The 19,519-nt window shown below is 36.7% G+C and overlaps 1 protein-coding gene across 14 annotated transcripts in view; it reads left to right on the forward strand.

Moving 5' to 3' along the window:
- The window catches only part of GRB14 (growth factor receptor bound protein 14), a 75,908-nt gene that overhangs the window by 22,787 nt on the left and 33,602 nt on the right, over positions 1–19,519 (forward strand). The window contains exon 1 of one of the 14 annotated variants that reach the window (XM_087730620.1): positions 2,269–2,440. The exons of the other annotated variants lie outside the window; for them this stretch is intronic. Within the exon in view, the coding sequence (XP_087586746.1) occupies positions 2,378–2,440 (63 nt within the window). The 5' untranslated portion in view covers positions 2,269–2,377. Of the gene's footprint in view, positions 1–2,268; positions 2,441–19,519 lie in introns of those variants that run through there. 14 annotated transcript variants of the gene reach the window in all.

The following is a 19,519-nucleotide window of genomic DNA, read 5'->3' on the forward strand; positions in this document are numbered from 1 at the left end:
AAAAAGATTGTACAGGGAGTTTTTTATTCTGGTGCTGCAAACATATGCATGTCTAATACTCCTGGGAGCAAAATGCCTACAGGATCAGGCTCTGGTATCACAAGTTCTTTTCTGAATCTTACAGCAAAATTTTGAAGCTGTATTATAGAATTTTGAGAACATGCTCCCATAGGAAATAAAAACTTTGTGCCTGAAAGGTAAAAACCTAATTGCAAACACTTGACATTTATCATAGCTATCTCTAGTAGAAAAGGATGTTCATTCCAAATGTTACAGAATTAACACTTTAAACTTGATCTCTAGAATAGTTTTTTATTCTTTTGATTTCTTAAAACAGTCATAAGGATTTTGGACTGGAGCTTAAGAGAGAAAAATAAAAGTAAATAAATATAATACCTTAAACCTAGATTAGTTGCTGTGCATCTGTTGCTGCTATAGACTCAATGTGAAATGAGTTAAAGTTAAAACTGAACCTTTATTATTGAGCCAAGGAAATGGCTAATATCTACTGTATTTTAACTGGTTTTATAGCTTTATTAAAAGCTCTTGTTTTAAAGCTAACTGAACAAGGATCAAATGTCTGTCTCCAAACAAATTCTCTTTGTGACTTGGCATCACTTTCTTTTCAGGTTTTTTCCACCCTGAATGTCTCAATCAAGGACAACAGGTTTTGAAAGTTTAGGAAAATATTTGTCTTTACTTCCTATTCCTTGGCAGTATTTTATTACTATTTGAGAGCTGCAGGTAAAATGCCAGTGCGTTGCAGGTTTTAGTTTTTGGTAGGGAACTGTATTCTTTTTGTATTTACAGTGTTTGTTCTTCTTGTTCATCAACAGAATTTACCAAAGCCCTACTGATTTTAGGATTTCAGGAAAGTAATTTAGCATGAAAATAGGTGCTTTGAATCCATGGATTCTGAAGTATCTTACTGGTGCCAGTGACTCGTTATGTAGTTTTTGCCACTTAGAAAACTCTTAAAGCAGAAAATTACATGAAATCATGTTGTTTATCTTTAACTTGCCAGTATACTGTTTCTTATGTCCTGGAGATGAGATTTTTTTCTAGACATTTTGGGATTACTACAGAGTGTGCTTATATCCAATTACTGAGGGGAAAAACGCTGTCAATACCATCTAGTGAATTTTAGCGTGGTTTATTGTAATATTTGCTAAGCCAGTTCTGAATGCTTCTAGGACATACACATCAGATGCGTGCTAAATAATACACTTGCAGTAACTTTCTATGAAACTACAGTAGTCTGCATATCTGATACATTATTGTTGGAGATGTTATGAATACTTAATAGAAATAATTTTTGCAGAATGTCTGCGGTCTTCACCTATGGCAAGCAGTGTTTCTGATGTTAACTGCTTGTTCAAGAGTTATAAAAGAAATATCCAATATCACCGTTCTAACATCTGTTTAATAATTTGGTTTACAACAGGATTATTGCTTACTCATGCTGCTTAAAAACAGAAAACTGTTTTTCTGCTATTAAGCACGTTACGAGACCTTAAAAAAAAGATTATAGCTTGCCTTATCATATAAACAATATAAAATCTTACCCTTTTTGGCAAAGAAGGAAAGAAAAAACCCTGGTTTCCTTAGTAGAACCACGTTAATGAAACCAGACTTGTTATGCAGATATTTGACACGTAAAGTAAATATGTGAGTGGGGTGATAAACAACCTGAGTTCATAAAACAGTCTTAAATTCCACTCACTTGTAACATTACATGTGCCACATTTTCAGGCCTTTGTTGCGTTGCAGAGGTACAAATTGCATTACTTTAAATATAAGGGGAGTTTTGCTGCTGCTTTGAATAAAGATAGTTAAGAATCATAGAATTAAACTCCATGGATTCAGTGCCTCTATTCTTATGATCAGCTATTTTTCTGGAACCCTAAGATCAGAAGCACTCAAGAATATTTTGTTTGCTGGAAAAAGCCAGGAAAAAAACCCAACACCGCTATAACCACGCAGTGTAAAGTGCTAGAATACAGTCTTTAATGATTTGGTTTTTGTTTTTGTTTTGACAGTGAAGGCAGGGTTCTGAGTGATAGAAATGCATGTTGTTCTGCTTGCTTTTATAGCCAGAGATATCAGTGTGGGCCTTTTCAAGGACAGAAGACAAGTTTTCAAGCTCTTTGGTTGGTTGATTTTTAGTTAGTCCTACCCCAGTGTCTTCTGTAATTGGCTTTGAGTAGGATTGGATTCACATAAACAGAGTGACATTTACTACATCCTTAGTCTTTTCTTTGCACTGACTCTGCAATATTTGGGTTATGAGAAGTTAGACTTCACGGAACATTGCTAACTACTTTGCTTCATGTTATATCACCTGGATGAAGGTTGATGAGTTCTGTGAAAAGCAGACATGAGTGTGTCTTCAAGAAGAGTAACATTGTCTGCAGTTATTCCAGTAACTCTGCAGAAATGGGTATGGCATTTAAATCAGTCTTGTAATTCTGATTTTAGTATGGGTTGGTAATACATTTGCTTAGTGTAAATAAAGAATGTTTAAAATAAACAGGGCTATATTTAATTTTTCACCTAATTTTTTTACTTCTCTAGTGTAATAAGAATTTATTTTCTAATAAATGTAGATTGTTTTATTTCATTATGTGAAATATATGTTTACATAATATGCGTAAATATATGTGTGTACATAATTGAATATTTTTTACTGTGCTTTTTTCTCTTACTATAATTCTGTACCTTGTGCAAGAAATCAATTTTGCTTACAGATTAATGTAGTTTTTGAATGTAAAGTGTCAGTACATCAAAATGTGCCTCTGTAGAAGGCTAAGGTACTGTTCTTAGTGGAGGATTATTGGAGTCTGCTTCCACAGGGTTTGGATCAGCCTTAAACACAACATACTTTTTCCTCACCCTTTCTGGCTAACACCTTTAATAGTGGATGGTCCATGATGTATTTTGGAAATCAGGGTAACACTGTACAGTGTTTCTCTGTAGCCACTGTAGCTTGCCTTTTTTTGTTACCTTGCTAAAAAGTGGAAGCAATGCAAGATCATTACGCCTATGTGCACGAGGGTTGCCTGCTGTAACGCTATGCATGGGGGGTATCTATGAAGTTAAAAATACACACAGAAGTGAAGTATGGAAATATGACTCTCTGCTAAGCCAGATGTATTAACTTCTAAGAAGTTAGTTCAAACAAACTGTACGTAATTCATTAGTTCAATTTATTTTGTAAATGTGTAGATATTTTTCAAAAATTCATTGCTGCAGAATGTGCCTGAGTCACTGTTAATAGACTCTTCTCTTACTCAGAGGCTTTTAATATACCAGCAGTGTGAAAAATGAAATCTCACTGAGATATTGCTACAGTATTAAATGGTTCTCATGAGCAATTTACACAGGACACAGCATATACTTCTTATGGCATAAGCCCAATGGGTCTAAAGTAGTATATGAACACTTAGCTCTTATTGATTTGGGATGTATGGTATTCTTTCAGATAACTTCATTGTTTGAGTTGGAGGGAGAGCCTGTGAACATACAATTTTAGTGTGATTGATTGGTACTGATTAGATTATACTACTGTCTTAATTACATGATCATATACTACTTTTTCTGGTATAGTAACTTCCCTTTCAGATTTGGATGTGTGCAAGATGTGCTCTTACAGTTTTGTCCTAACAATTTAGTATATCTCAGTTACACTCCTCAAAAATACTCTTTTAAAAATTGTGTTTTATGTTTAACCTCTCAGCTCTCATCCTCTCAATCCTGTGGTTCCCTCCCCTTCCTCTCTCCCTCCCCCTAACACCCCACCCAGTCTCAAATCTTCGGTTGTCATAGGTATTTTTATTTTTATTATTTTTTATTTTTTATTTTTATTTTTGGCTGTTCTTTGGTTATTTGTATGTTAGGAGATGCAGGTCTTTGTTCTTGCAGCATGTAGTTGCATTGGACTCCTGGTATGCACACAGCAGTGCTTCAAGCCATGTGGGAGGGGAGGGATGTGTAACTTTGCTCAATCTGGCTTTCAGAAGGCTAGGAAACTCAGTTTTAACTGTATGGTATATTTTAATGGATTGCTTTTCTTTTTTTGCTGTTGAGAAGTGAGCATCATTCTCCGAGGAAACTTAAGGGTTTTTCTCTTTTGACAAATGCACGGTGAGTAAGATCGTTTTCTGTGCATTCTCTCCTGTTTTAAAACACACATATTTTCACACTACTATTGAATTAGCTGTCAAAGAGTTATTGGCTTTGCTTCTCTTTATCTGTGCGCTTTGTAAGCCCAAAATAAAAATGATGGAAGCAGGAGGAGGAAGCAGCACAGGATGTTGCTGTAGGTAGGTATTGGGTTACACACGGTTGCAAAAATTCTCAACGGCATGTGCCCTCACTGAGGGCTCACTGTATGCCAAATTTAATAGTCCTGTTTACGCTTGTGATGTTTGTATCTATGCATGTAGAATTCCTCCTGAAAGGGTCTCTGCTCTCTACTCAGAAGCTGCTTTTGTTATTTCTGTAGCAATACCCTAATTTCTGGAACTGGAATACTGCAGGGAGGGAAGGCAGGAAGGCAGGCAAGAAAGAATCTTGCTTGTGAGGGGTAACATTTGTGCATGCATGTGCATGTGTAAATTTGTTTTGTTTCTCATGGACTTTAGAACCTTAGACATCACCTTTGACTTAAAGTAGTGCAACTTCTACTTTTGCAATGCAAGGAGGACCTGGAAATGTAAAAAAAGTTATGTTAGCACTGCATCATCAAGAGAAACTTAAGCATTAGCTCATAAAGTATTATTTTAGGCTATCGATCATCTCCAATGATTATTTCTTAAATTCATGGAATGGGTAATTGCCTAAGAAGTCAAGTTTAATTATGGTACTGCAAAAATTGCAAGTCTTTTTTTTCCTTCCTTTTTTTCCCTCCCTCACAAAAGGTAAAATTTTGCATTATCAATATGCTAATCTGGCTGTTGTGCCAGTTTCTTGAATACATGGGTTTTTCTCATTTTCATTCCAAGTATCTCATACGCTTTGTCCAAAGTTATTTCATGCTTCTTTCTGTTTTAAAATCTGATATGAAATACTTATCACAGTTGACGTGTTTTATTCTTAAGTAATATATTTTTAACTAAAGATACAGGGCCTCGTTTACATTCCAAGGGGTCTTTTAGCACAGGCGGAAAAAAGACTTGCTTAATAAGCGTGGGGAATTATGCATATTGAATACTATTAAAACCAGATTTATAGTGTGTATATAGGCTAGACATATAATTAATCCAACACAGAGTAAATGTCTTCTTTATCTTTTGTATGAGTAACTTTGTACTCCTCTAAAAATGTTTTAAGTAATTAGATTTAAAAGGCCACAATGCGTTCAAAACATTGTTTTACAGTCAGTTAGAGACCAATCGTTTATTCAAGGTAAACACCCACAAGTCTACTAGGCTTGTTATGTGATAAGTGGAAGAGTACTTACACACCTGATGTTGGATGCAAGATGTATAAACAGTGAGAGTCGTAGTTTTTTCCACAGCAGCTGGGAACTTCATAGCATACTAGGTCACAGTGTTAAAAAGCCCTGTGTACATAGGCGGTAGGTATGTATTGCAGCTGAATGGTTTCCAGTGATTCTTGAAGAGATTGCATAGTGTCTTTGAAATGGAAGAAATATTGATTAGAAAATGAGGATGTGGTTTAGATTGCTCAAATCTAGGACTGGTGTAAGCATGCAAATTTCAAGATTCTCTTGCATCTTTATTCCATCTATTTTTCTGGCCTGAAATCACACGCTGCTTTAATCAACACTCGCCCCTCCCCCAAGAAAAAATGGTCACTTAAGCCAAATTGTACTGAGAATTAGTAATGTCTGTCTGCAAGGCTAAGAGCATGAAAGTAATTTTTCGGTTTTGCATTTGGGTTCCCTGAGATGAAAGGCCAATGTGCTAATCCAGGAATTTTACATAAGGCACTTTAAGTGACATGATAATGGTGTCATTAAATGGATACCTTTTACAAAATAACTGCAGGCATTCATGTATGAAACATCTCTTCGTAAGGACAGTTTGAAAAATAGTCATTTAATGATGCATAAACAACACCCGTGCCCTCTTTGTCTTTTGTACAGTGATAAAAATAACGGGAATACAATAATAAGTAACATAATAAATGCAATAATAAAGTAAAAGAAAGGGTAACATCCCACAGAGATTTGAAGACAGATGAGAGGTTTAAGTGGGGGATGGACTTGAGAGTGCTTTAAACACTTTAGGAACAGTGGTCAGAAAAACTGTGGTGGTTGAGGTGAATTATTTTAATCACTCTAAGGTCTTATTCTTAATGGAATGTTTTGTTTCCTGACTTATTGAGGGATCTGAGAGAAGATAATGGGGATGACCACAGGTAAAGCAGTAAGATGGGCCTGGCTGGAAATTCAGTATAGAATTAGATCTTAGAAATAATTACTAGGAAAAAGCATCAGGATATGCTGCTACTAGATCTGCAGAGTTTGATACAAATAGTAAAGGTTTTGAGTCAGAACAAGAGTTGAGGAAGGCTGAGGAAGAGGAATATATATGGGAAACTGAATTCAGGAGACTGGTGGTGTGTTTTTTGGAAGAAGTTTATGTTTAAAATTGCTAGAAGGCTAAGCTAGTATGTAGGCTCAAGGAAAGGTCTTGCCACCTTTATGTATTTAACATGTGCTAAGATAGCTGGATTTTGTTTGGGGAGATCTGGAATTTTTACTTCTTCTTGATAATACATAAAAACTTGTGAAACTAGTTTTGTAAGTGTCTCCCTCAGATACTTGTTTGAGAGAGCATGCAACTTTCATGGTATGAAAAGATGCGTGAACTGCCTAGAATTCAGTCATCTGTCGTACTGTACTTGCAGATACTAAATTACCTACTCATGATAGAGGCTGAGGTGATGCTAGAGATTCAGTTTGTGGATCATAGGAAAGAAGGAGGGTGGCAGACTAGCATTTTCTGTCATTGTGGAAGAGATCTGGTTAGGTCCAGGGACTGTTCAGGACAGAGCTACTTGACAGGGCCTCCTCAGGGGAAGGTATTGCAGGGCTTTTCCCCTCCCTGATGACGGTGGCCAAATAAATCTAGATCTTACTTGAGAAGGGTGCTGGGACCAATTTTTGCTTTGAATATGTACTCTTTATACTCAAGCAGGCACCTAAAAATGGATTCTGGTGTAACAGTCATATACCGGCTGGCCAGTCGTATTTCCTGCTTGAATAACATGAAACCAGTAAAGCTTCCTACCATTTTTATTGTGTATAAAAATGATCCCACATGTACAAATGAAATCAAAATGGAACTAACTTCAGCAATCCCTATGGTTTGGCTACTGGGGTGGAGAGGGAGGTTTTTTCTATCCTGTGACATTCCAGTCTCTACAAGCAATCAAATTTTACAGAATATTTTGTACACAAAATTGTCAACGATCTTGGAATTTAAAATGTATAGCACTATGCTGTATAGTTGCCATGAAAGGTAGATAGGCGTGTGTGTGTGTGTGTATGAGAGAGTGAGTAATAAGCGTACAGAGCTTTTTAAAAAGTCTTTTAAAATCTCAATGGTTTAATACACTTGGTCATTACTTGTCCCTTGTATAGTTTGACAAGGTTTAGTGGCACAATTAATGTTGCACTCTGTCTCCTCTCTGTCTTCAGATCTTGAAAAATCTTTGATATGTTTTTCAGTTTCTTCTTGCCTTCTTTGAACATCTAACATTCTTCATACAGTAACCAAGGAAATTGGCAGTGTTTAGTGCCCTACTCTGTTCATAATCCTTTTCTGTTGGCAGAAATCCTTTGGAAAAAACCCAGCTTTTTCATCAATTGAAGAAAGTGCTTGGCCATTTTCTAGCTCTAGTACTTTAGTCTCCTCTTGAATAAATTAGGCTTCAAGAAGTCAGAACTTGACCTTCAGACTTGTGTTATCTAGCCTTGAAGTATATCAAGAGCTATTGCTGAATAGTTATTTCTACTGGTAGTAAACCCCATACTGATTATGCTGCATTGCTGCAGGGAGGGAGAAACTCAACAAACTGCACACAAGGTGTTGGCGTCAGTCCTGTGCAAAAAAATCATATTTCCCTTACTTACATGTCTTCAGTATGTGTTATTTTCAACATGCTACGATACATAAGCAAGTACCTTAAAAATTAGAAGATTTTTTTTTTTCTTTGGATAAATTGAAGATATACTAATGTATAAAAAGAAAATTCATCACTGTGCACCCAGGAATTATTCATATTTTAGCTCTCTTTCTTCCTCATTTTCATGCTGTTGCTATGAGTATTGGCCATGTCCTGTGCTGCCCCACTCCTTGTTTTTCTGCCGGTGGGTCAGGAACAGAGGCAGGACCAATCCAACAAAACACCAGCTGCCTTAAGGACCTAAAAAAGAAGTTATGACTATATGATCAAAACTTCTGAACCAATATAATTCTATTGTAAAACTGGAAATTTTACCCTGGTTCCAGTCCATCTTAGTCTCTTACACTTGGTAGTGACTTCCTAAAGTTTCTTTTTTGAAGTTGCCCTTATTCAGTTGCTTTCAACCCTTTGTTTATGATTACGTTATTTCAAGGCAACCTCTTTTTCATAGTTTAAAGCAGTTATATGAGAACAGATTTATTCTGGCACAGTACAGCACATAATGGGTGCCTAGGGAACAGTACAAAGCAAGGCGAGTCAGACTCCCAAGTCACACTTTCCACAAATACATATCTAGTTTCTTGAGCCAGAGTTGATAGGCTCTCATAATCATATTTCATCATATTTCTCATAACATATGTCATCTCCTCTCTCTGGCAGATCCTAATGGCTGTCTTGGACTGCTGACTTATATCTCTACCAATACACATGTTTGGGCATCAAAAATGTTAACTTGGAGAGACATCTTTGGTTCCTTTCTTTCCCATGCCTTGCACATCCCTGAGGTTACAGCTTCCTGCTATTTGTGTCTTTGCTGATACCTTTTCTGTTTGGCACCACTAAAATTCTTAGGAAGGACTGAGGCCTGGGAGGAAGTGTTCAGTTGACACACTTAATGCTTTTCCTTTATTTCCTACTGGAATCCTCTTTTTTCCCTGATTCCTCAGCATACTCTGATTTCTTCACAATCTTCATTTCATCATTCTTGTTGCATATTGTATCATTTCCACCTCCGACCTTTGCCCGAACATAACATCGTGCTTTTTTCTTAGACCACTTAGACTGCTTTTCTGAACCAGTTAATTCACTTCTCCAAGAGGTTAGCAATTAAATGATATCTAGACTGAATACAAATTGGAGCCCTCTGCTTGTCTTGTATTAGCTTGACAGCCAGATTTATCTAGCTCATCAAATTATCTGCCAGCTGCGTATGCAAGCCCTCAATGTTGTAATTTTTCCTTTGGTCCTGTTGATTGTAACTTGTTGGATTGGTGTCTGTCACCATCCTTTTGGGTATCCAAATTTTTTTGATGAGACTTTTAGGATGATCATAACACAAATAAAATACATTTATGATGATGTGAACATGGCTTGTGTGTGGGGAAGAGAAGCAGCAGCCAGACAACCCAGAAGACCTCTGAATGTAGGGTATCACAGCATGTGTAGAGATGAGAAATGTGCTACTGACTTCTCAGTTTTCCCGTATGACTGAAGGCTGTTCAGTCTACATACCTAATTTCCATTTTAGAAAAAATGGTTAGAGGTAAATATGTCAAAATACACTGAAATTCTGAAATGATTAGTCTCTCCTTATTACTACATCATCCACTTAACATTATCTTTTTGTTCCACTTTGTTCACTTGTTTTAGTGAGCATCTCATGCATTAGATGACTATGACATTTTTGCCGACAATTACAGGGTCTGATTTCCATGCCCAGGTGCTCCTGGTCTTTTTTTCTGTTCCTGTAGTAGTTTGGATTTGTCAGCAAAACTTGCTGACAAATCTGTAATAACATGACAGTGTACAGTTGAAGGTTTTACATGGTTTGAGTACACTTACTAGCTTTATTGCAGGATTTACTCTTTATTTGGATTTTATGCTTTGGCCAGAGGGAACAATGCTATGTGAATGAAAGGAAAGACAAGTTGAAAAGTGCTGAGGGATAAAATGTTCTGTCAGAACAACTATTCTACAGCAGTTAAACCTTGCTGTTGTATACCATCAGTGACTAGAAACAGATACCCAGAGACAGTGCTGGCCTGGAAGGGTGTTGTAGTCTGACCCAGCAAAGCGGGGGTTTTGGTCTACACCAAATGGCAAAGTGCTTCAGCATTCTAAAACAACTATTTATTACACTGGGTTAACCTAGATAGCCTTTGTCGTATTTGCTCTAGACATTCCTTGTACCACTCCAGAAATTCCGAGAAATTTCCAAACTGTGCCTTCTTTAGCTAAAAATCTAAACTTTGCTTAGTCTTACAGAGTCTACATTCTTTTCTCCTCTAGTGACCTCCATGTGAATACGTAGGTGATAAAGGTGATGACAAAGGCATTCTTTGCTTTGAAGCTGTGTGGTATTTCAAGCCAGAACTTCTGTATAAAATTGTAAAAGTGAAAGAACGTTTTATGAAATTTTTTCTTTTTTAAATTTAAAAATTTTATTTTAGGACTGCTGCAAAGGGAATGGGAATCTAACTGGTCTCTTAATGGTGTTATTCAGAGATTTGGTCTTCCTGAGCTTCAGCAAGAGATCTGGTTTACTGAGAAACCAGCAACATAGTGTCAAAAACCTGGTAGAAACAATAGGTACTTCTTTTTATAGCTGGTATCTCTTCAGAAACATAGAGTGCAGCCAGAACGTGGCAGTAACAGATTTGCTTTCTCTTGTGCCGGAACACAGCATTCTATTTATCTCTGACAAGCGAAGGATATGTTGGACAAACTGCACTATTAAATACAGAAAGCCTCATTTAAATAATGTTAGCGCTTTGACATAAATAGGGACAAGTTATTCAAACATGAGGCTGATAACATTCTGCCCTTAACTTCGTTGTACACAGAAAACAAAACCCAGAAGTGTCTTTTAGTGACTTTATATTGAAATTTCTTTCTGTCCTGATCTTCATCCATGACTTCTTGGGAAAGTAGAATAGTATGTGGATAATTTCTACCATATTTCTTGTTCGGGGGATAAAGAACACTGGTGCACTGGGAACTTTTTTCATTTTCTGTTCATTTTCTATTTCACAAACTTTTTAAAATGAAATACTGAAATTCCTCCTTCAAGTCAGATTCTTTGAATCCTCTAGCATGATTTTTCCATCCCATCCCTCTTTTTAAGTCCACTTAGTCTAACTGGATATTTTTCCATCAATATATGCTAAGTGCGTTCTGAATGTTGCTATTGTATATAGTAAAATGTAAAGCTGTGTATTACTATTAAATATATAAAAGCTATGTAAAGTTAAGACTTAGCAGGCAGTGTGGAAGCAAAGGACTGAAGATACTAAATAACGTAAGTTTACTAGTAGGGCTAATAAGCTGTTTGCCTGCACTAAACTAAATTTTCATGAAGAAAAGTTCGTGTGAAAGTACATGCTTATTAACCTTATTGCAATAATCAAGTCCAGTCTGAATATTGATCTCTTTAAATCAAACAATAAGGCTTGAACTTTTACCATAAAGGACTTGGTTTGGGGCAAAATATGAAACTTTTAGCCACTACCACGATGAGTTTTGTACTTTGCTAGTTATTTTAGCAGTTTTCTATGGATTTTGTGAGAAATATTAAGGTAGCTCCGAGTGAAGATAATGGTAATAAAGCATGTACATTTGGCCTGAATAACGTAAGCTTTGTACTGTGAGCTGTATTGGTTGGACATGCTGAACTATATGAAAGAGCATGGTGATTCTGACACTAAGAAGTGGTGATGTGTGGCTAGAAGGGAGAATAGCTTGTGTACTTGTTCAGAAATTGGGTTATGTTGTGTTCTCCAGTGAGTTTTACAATTACTTTCCCTTGCTTAAAGAGTTTTACCCAAGTTTCACTGGATTGTCATCATCATTTATTTATTTATTTTTAGTGGATAGGAAGATGTAAAACTCTCTTGTCTTCCTAATTGAGAACTACATGTCTGTGTACTGGGTTTAGATTAACCGGGGATCCACGTGTACTGTGCACTGAGGTTCAGAAGTGACCTACATTTGATTAGCTGTCTGTTAAGTAACTGGTACATAGAAAAATATGTATAATATTCCAGGACTAGGGAACCTTTTACCTTTCCCAGGCCCAAGAGGTTTTTCAAATACCTTTGTGTCAGATGTTAACGTACAGACTTAGCATTACTCAATAATGTAATGAAAAATAACTAAGACTTATTTTTATCATGGCTTGTAAGACACGGGTTCTCCATTCTGATGTAAAGGTTAGTATGAGTAAGAGTCTGAAATTACTTGACTATAGCCAGCTGTTCTAAAAATGAACCGTTCATTCCAAGTTTATCTTTGTTTTGCAGTCTCTTACTCCATGACTATTTAATCTTCATAATAGCCCTTCTTTTAAAGGACTTGGGAAAAGTTATTGATACCAATCAACGTGAACTGCATTACCCCACTAAGATTTTTCAGAAGTATGATGATTACTCTAAACAAGATGGGGAAAAGTTTTCATAAATTTAAGAGTGAATTTTCTTCTAGGAAGAGACAAATTGAAGTAATGTTAGTAGATTCTTACCTACCTGCCTGGCAACAGTGGCTTACAAATTCACAATGCAACAGCCTAAAATTCATCTGCCACAATAGCCCTTGGGCTTTTCCTTTTTCTCAGGACTGAACAGAAGTTTATACCCTGTACACGTCAGATGAAGTAATAGATGGAGCCTAAGCCTCCATTTCTTTTAATGGTAGGATAGACTGAGGTTTGCCATTTAAGTTTCTTTAAATTTTAGACTGTATAAGCTTCTGTTAACTATTTGGTTTTTGCCTCTTCATTTCCAGTGTCACCTCTTTTTAAACTGGCAATTTTATTTCACCTGTAAAGAGCAGATCTGGGAACATATTCTTCCATATCTGTTGTGAATAATTAATGCAAATAAATCATTTAGCTGCTCTGCAGTGTGTTTATCTTGTATAAGTGATCCTTTGACTGCTTAATCATCTAGCAAACCTGCTAATTTTCTTTCATTTCTGCTATTTCATAGAATCGTATTATTTGAAATTTTTGCTAAAGATGTATAAATTTCCTCATAGCTTTCTAGTTATTCATACACATCTTACCAGTTGTACTTGAAATGCCTCTTTAGCTGCTTTTGTTTGGAATCTCCATAGTCTGAAAAAGATCTCTGGTAAGGCAGAATAATTTGAGACTCTCTATTTAAATAAATTACCCCATCCACCCCCACCTTTCTTTATAAATAATGTGCATTCTTTTTAAGGACTTTACTGTGTTTTTTACTTCTGCAGATCCCTTTGCATTTCTTTCTCCTGATTTGGTCCTTTGTTGTAGTAATAGGTGTTGATGGTGATAAATCTTTCACTTTCTATGTTTCATCTACATGTTGTTTATTACTGCAATTCTTACTTACAGTATGTTGAACTTCACAATGTAGCTGTTGTTCTTTAATTCTCCAATAGTAACTTTTTGAGCAAAGTATCATATAATTATAGTTATCGTATAGTTAACAATAATCTCACTTGCTGCTCTAAGAGTAGTTGTACTATGAGTTAATTGTCCAAAGCATGGAAGTTGCTTTCTCTAGACCTTGCGTTTTGTTCAGTTTTATACAGAGAAATGAAATCTTCCGTAACTATTTTATTACTATTCATAACTATATTTTGCTTCTGTTGACCAATATTGAAAAAGTGAATGTATCAAATTCACGATTAAATAATGATATTTATATTTTAACTTTCCTGTTGTCTTTCAAACCTTGTTTCTCTTCAGTTTTACTGACGTTGTCTTTGAAATGATTGCATGTCAGCATTGTCCTCATTCTGCCATTTTTTGTAACATTATAATGTGATTGTCATAACCTTCGTTTGAAAGAACTTTGCTGGTGTATTTTTGCACATAGCTTATTATAATTTGGAGATCTGCATAATTTAACCTTCCTTTTTATAATACGACATATTTACACATCTAAAGCAGTAGTCATATGAGCAAGTCTAAGTGCTTTACAAATCTTAATGAGTTCAATCTGTTACCCTGCTGTACAGAAACAGATTTCGGTTCCCCTGCCCCGTTTTACAAAAAGGAAACTGAGGGACTAATACTGACTTGCCCAAAGTTGGGTGGCAAATACATATTTCAAAACTAAGAATTGGACCTTTTTTGCCTGTAGGTAATCATCTCAAATATTTTTTGTTACTTCTTCATATTGCTATTTAGTTCCTTTTTTATGTGTGATTTTTCCATTCATGGGGTGGTCAATCTTGTGCTGGATTAGGTAGGGCCATACTAAGAGTCTGGGGGAGGGGAGTGACTGTATGGGTTGTATAATATAGACAGTTGCCATAGTGCCGTAGTAAACTTATTAGAAGACTACTGCAGAAAATGAATAGAAATTGTTTTAGTTGATAGTGTGCGCACACTGTTACCGTGAAATTAAACTTTTTTTTTAATATCTTCTAACAGAATATTTAGGTCTAAAAAAATTCATTGTGTTTTGAGTCAACAAATTCAAGAATTGCTAGAGAAATTGTTCTTGTCAGTGGTCTTATATTTAAATAAAGGCTGGAAATTGACATTATTTTTGCTCTTTGAAATGTTATTTTAAAAATAGTTAGATTTTGGAAACAATATGAGATTTTTCTAGGTTGTGGTAGGAAAGGTAGGCAATTTTCCTAGACTTTGCTCATCCTTTCTTGGCACTTTGGTTTCATTGCCAGACAGACATAATTGATTATTAGTGGGTTTGTATCTTTTAGTGCTTGTGGGACCATACTTCAATCTGTTAATAATAGGTAAGTGTATGCAAAGTTCACTTTTCGTCACTTGGAAGAACAGCTCTACCTTCTTCGGGCAACTACTTCATTCTTTGATGTTTGCTGTCCTTGTAGTCAGTGACTTGGCTTACCTTCAGTTTCTTTAAAGTGATCTCCCAAGTCTTCAATATATGGCTTCACAAACCGTACAAGGTGCTTAACTTTTCTTTAATAGCCTTGATTGTCCTATTGAAGAAGATGACAGTTTCATTTCATTTCATGTCACTTCTGAAGTGACCAGTCTGCCTATTTTGGCTGTTTTTTATAAATTTTCTGTTTTGTACCTTGAGAAGAAAGCAAGGTATTCTTGAATATTGGAGCCATAGAATAGAAGATGTTGCTGGCAACAGGATCTTAAAATTTCCCTTCCTGCAGTTGACAGGAATACAGGGAGTCTGTGCATGACAGAGATTTTAAGTCTAATGCTGGTGTCACCTAAGCTACTGTATGTATATATCCCGTATATTTTTCTATGTGGTAGCAGTGTTCCTTCTGCCTCTTGAAGCTATGCTGTGTTCCAAATAAGAAGTCAGGATTCACTGGGATCTGTATTTTACATAAATTTGTTTTTTGGATTGCATGCTGGAACTCAGATTGGCCTTCTTCCCCCATGGATAGGCTTCCAGCTAATTGTACCTAATCACTGGGTGACAGTTCCTACCTGCCCAATTATATACATAGACAAGCCTGTGTGGAAAACTTGTGGTGCCTTGTGAACCATCCTTCAGAAGAGAGGTTCACAGGCTTAGTGACCACCATTTTGGATTTGGGTGCCTAAAATATTAGTGAATCCTCTGTTGTTTTGTGCCTGTGCTTCAGTTCTCTGTGTTCATTCCTTGCAGGGACATGTACAGGACAAATTTTTTAAAGCTCTTGTTGTGGCAATTGAGAACATAGTTGCTTTACAATGAGCAGCTACAGTTTATCATTGTGCGCACTTTTTTTTTTTTTTTTTAATGACAGATGCAGATTTCTGCAAGCTGAGAATCCTGAAAGTCTTGCATTCACACCTGATAATGAAGACAGTAAACTTTACTAACACGCTTTTGTTTTTAACTAGTTGTGAGTTAACCTGCCCTTAAATATTTTTATGAACGCAGAATTTTGCTGATTCTCTCTAAAAACAAGACAGACTATTTCTAGAAGTCATAAAATAGCTCAAAATGCTAGAAATTTCCAAATGCTTCCATTGTAGTTCAAATACACTCCAAATTCCCCTACCCTCTGCCAATATCAATAAGCAAAAAACTTTGTCTAGCAGGGGGCAAGGTTGGAAGTTGGAGAACAAATGCTTCAGGCAAATAGCCTGTTAGTTAACACTAAAGACAGAGGTTAGCACAGTATCAGGCAGGATCTCAGGGGAAGTATGGCACCCTGGAGTGTAAGACTTTTTAAGGCCTCATTTTGCATACAATAACTGTGTATTTAACATAAATGTGACTGAAATTGTAATGTAAGTACAAAATGTGCGATGTTTTATTCATGGGGGAAAAATAATTGTAGAAAAGATAAGCTAAAGTTAGGTGCTTGTATCTTTCTAAATAAAAGTGGCCTGATTTTTTTTTTTTTTTTTAAAGGTCCTGACCATCCACTGTCTTAATGGCTACACAGGAGCATTAAAAATCATGTAAATGTCAGGTCATTTTGATGTAGGCACCTAAATATGGACTCCATATGATGAGTGGTTCTTTTTCTGTTGGATCTACCTGGCTTTTTTCACACGTCAGGACTTAGTTTGAAATTTGAAATTCCTCAGTGCAGGGTATGGTCTTTCCATATGTTTGTGCTGTTTCTGCAGATTGGAACTTCCAAAACAGATGGCTTAAAGATTCTGAAGAATCAGACTTGGACACCCTCTCTTAAAAAGTCTATGAAACACATTATTTAATTATTGTAGTGGAGATGACGGTTGAGCGTGGAAGAAGACTCGGGGGAGTAGAGTCCAGCCTTCTCTTGCTCCTCCCTCCTCCCACGCTGATTACCTTATGTGCTCTTTTACTTATTCTTTTAAAGAGTTTCTGATTTTTTTGCTCCTTCTGATTATTTTTTAGTATAAAAGCTAGGGTCTCCTTTTTCCTTTTCTGTGTTAAATACTAGGTTATATTTGTCAACATTGATTTTACATTCTGAGTTCAGATGATTAGTGAAATACAAACAATAATGTATTTTATTTTGAAGCAGCATTTCTTATCAAAATAATTTTTTTGAGGAATAAAGATGCATTACACATACTTCTGGGATCTTGGCTGATTTTTAATTTATTGAAAATGGAAAGAGGACACGTAGGAAAGCTGTCCCTCCTTGCCTGCTCCCATGGGCAATGAAAATAATTGATGCTTGTCATGCTCAGCTTGGTGCTTTCCTCTTATAAGAAGATCTTGGAACTGCTAATTTCTTACTTCCAGTGGTGTAAATAGAAGCTATTGAGATATCTCTTTTTCTGATCTTGGGAAGAACTAAAATCTCCTTGTATTTATAAACTAGACAGGAAAGAAGAAGATTTGAGCACTACTGAGGCAACTTTTTCTAACTGTCTACTAATAGGTGTAGTCAAGGGAAGTTAAATAGCTTGCTTTAGAACAAAGCTTGAGAGTGTATGGTAATGAAAACTGTAATGACAACTTGTTCTCAATTAGCAACTCTTTTGTTGTGTGCTACTTCTTAGACAAATTTTCAGGAGAAAAAATGGAAGAGAGTGGGGATGACTGGCCAGCCCAATGCATGATGATAACAGCTAATAAGAATAAAGAAATGGTCACTCAAGCTTCCTCATCTCTATAGGAGGTCAGCATAACTGCATCTTTAGCATAATCCAGCCACCCTTTAATTCTTGGAGCATCCTCTGCTTCTGGGAAGAAAAGTATTTATTGCAACGTATTTCCAAGGAAAAATGGGATTTTGAATTTATCCTTTTTCATGTGATCCACTCCCCTTGGAACAAATACATTCCCAGCAAATCCTGCAAGAGGCTTTCCTTCAAACACAACAGAAATTTATACCATCACATTAAAGTCATTAAACTAAAGCTGTAACAGAAGTTGAGAAGGGTCTGTTAGGCGATTGCCTGTCTGTTGTCTCTTGCTGTATTTGAATCCTTTTTGCAAGGAAGAGGAAAAAGGCACAGCATTTGTGTTTTATAAGGTAGTGCGTCACAGCTGGGAGCTGGGGTGATCCGTTGTCCTACACTTGCACAGCATTTATTTCCCTATACTGAGAAAGCTGAGTGAGAATACTGACAGAGAATATAAACTCTGCATTTTTTTCCTGTTGCTTTTTCGTTGTGTTGTTTTGTTTTGTTTTGTTTTAGCTGTGCTTCTGTAGTCCAAGGCCACCTCCAAGGCTTCCCACTCCCTGAGTTGAATGGCCGCAGGCAGCTCATTATCATGACTTGTGTTGCTTTCTTCAGCATTTTAAAAAGTCTTTTTCTATTTCTTCAGCAATAAGAGTGTAGTCATCTGCACTGCTACTTGTAAACCTTTTAAAGAGAATTTCTGTAAAAATCGTCCATCAAGGGCCTCAGCATGGGCTGTACGTGCCCTTGCTGTAAAATAAGCACACTACCTAACCCAATGAGTACCTGGAGAAAACTGTAGTTGCTAGTATGTGCTGGCAGGGTCCCTAGCCAGGACACTGGTGTGGATTCTCACCCTGGCTTTATTGCAAGAATATTGAGAAATAGAATATATTGGTTGGAAGGGACCTACAATGATCATCTAGTCCAATACTAGGAAAGTCACTTTAAGGCCTTCCTTTCGCCTTCTGTACTGTCTCCTTTCTGGCTCTTCAGCCTGTAAAATCTTTTAGATTCAGCCTGACACAGACTTACTGGAGAGGCTAATGAAGCTGTCCCTGACCTTCAGTGCTGCCCAGAATAGGACTTGTTTTAAGGTGATGGGATGCTGTTTTGTCTGCTCACCTGTATAGCCCTCCGTCCCATTCACAGTGCGCCCTGCCAGACACCTCCTTGAATTTCGTCTTTGAATCCTTGTAAATACTGCAGGAATTTAAATAATTCATGGCAGTTTATCCTGAACTGCAGAACATCATTTCTGTGTGACTGGAGTAGGAGTTTGAGTAAGTTGGGTGTATGGAACAAGACCCTACTGCAAGCAGGCTGCGTTGCTACCAGTCTCATTTGCTTAGCAGTGGGAACGCTACCAAAGCACAGACATCTTATAAAACCACCCATAGCCATCAACCATGGCTGCTTTGGCAGTATTGATTATTCAATTCAATATCGATGTGTTCTTTATGCCTTTTGTATTAAATGTAAGTACTGGGCTGTAGCTTAGGCCTGTGGAAACTTTGGATTGACTTTCTCCAAGGTCTGCCTGTTTCCCCTGGAATGCTCTGCTTTGGGATGGTTAATTCACGAGCAGAGAGAGATTTTCACCACTTTAGAAGCATGATTTTAATGTTTGCCATATACTGGAGATTGGTGTCGTGGCAAGGGTGGCTGAACCTCGTGTGGAACTCTTGAGCTGTCATCATTTATTAGCTGAAATATTAAAGCAAATCGTTGTGGACTTCATGCTGATTTAATATGTTGGGCCAAAGTTTTTAACAGAACTGCTGTATATGTAGTTCTATAGAGAAA

The sequence above is a fragment of the Nipponia nippon genome, unplaced genomic scaffold (genome assembly GCF_047370975.1).
Source record: "Nipponia nippon isolate SJK-2023a ecotype South Korea unplaced genomic scaffold, ASM4737097v1 scaffold_5, whole genome shotgun sequence".
NCBI classification, from domain to species: Eukaryota; Metazoa; Chordata; class Aves; order Pelecaniformes; family Threskiornithidae; genus Nipponia; species Nipponia nippon.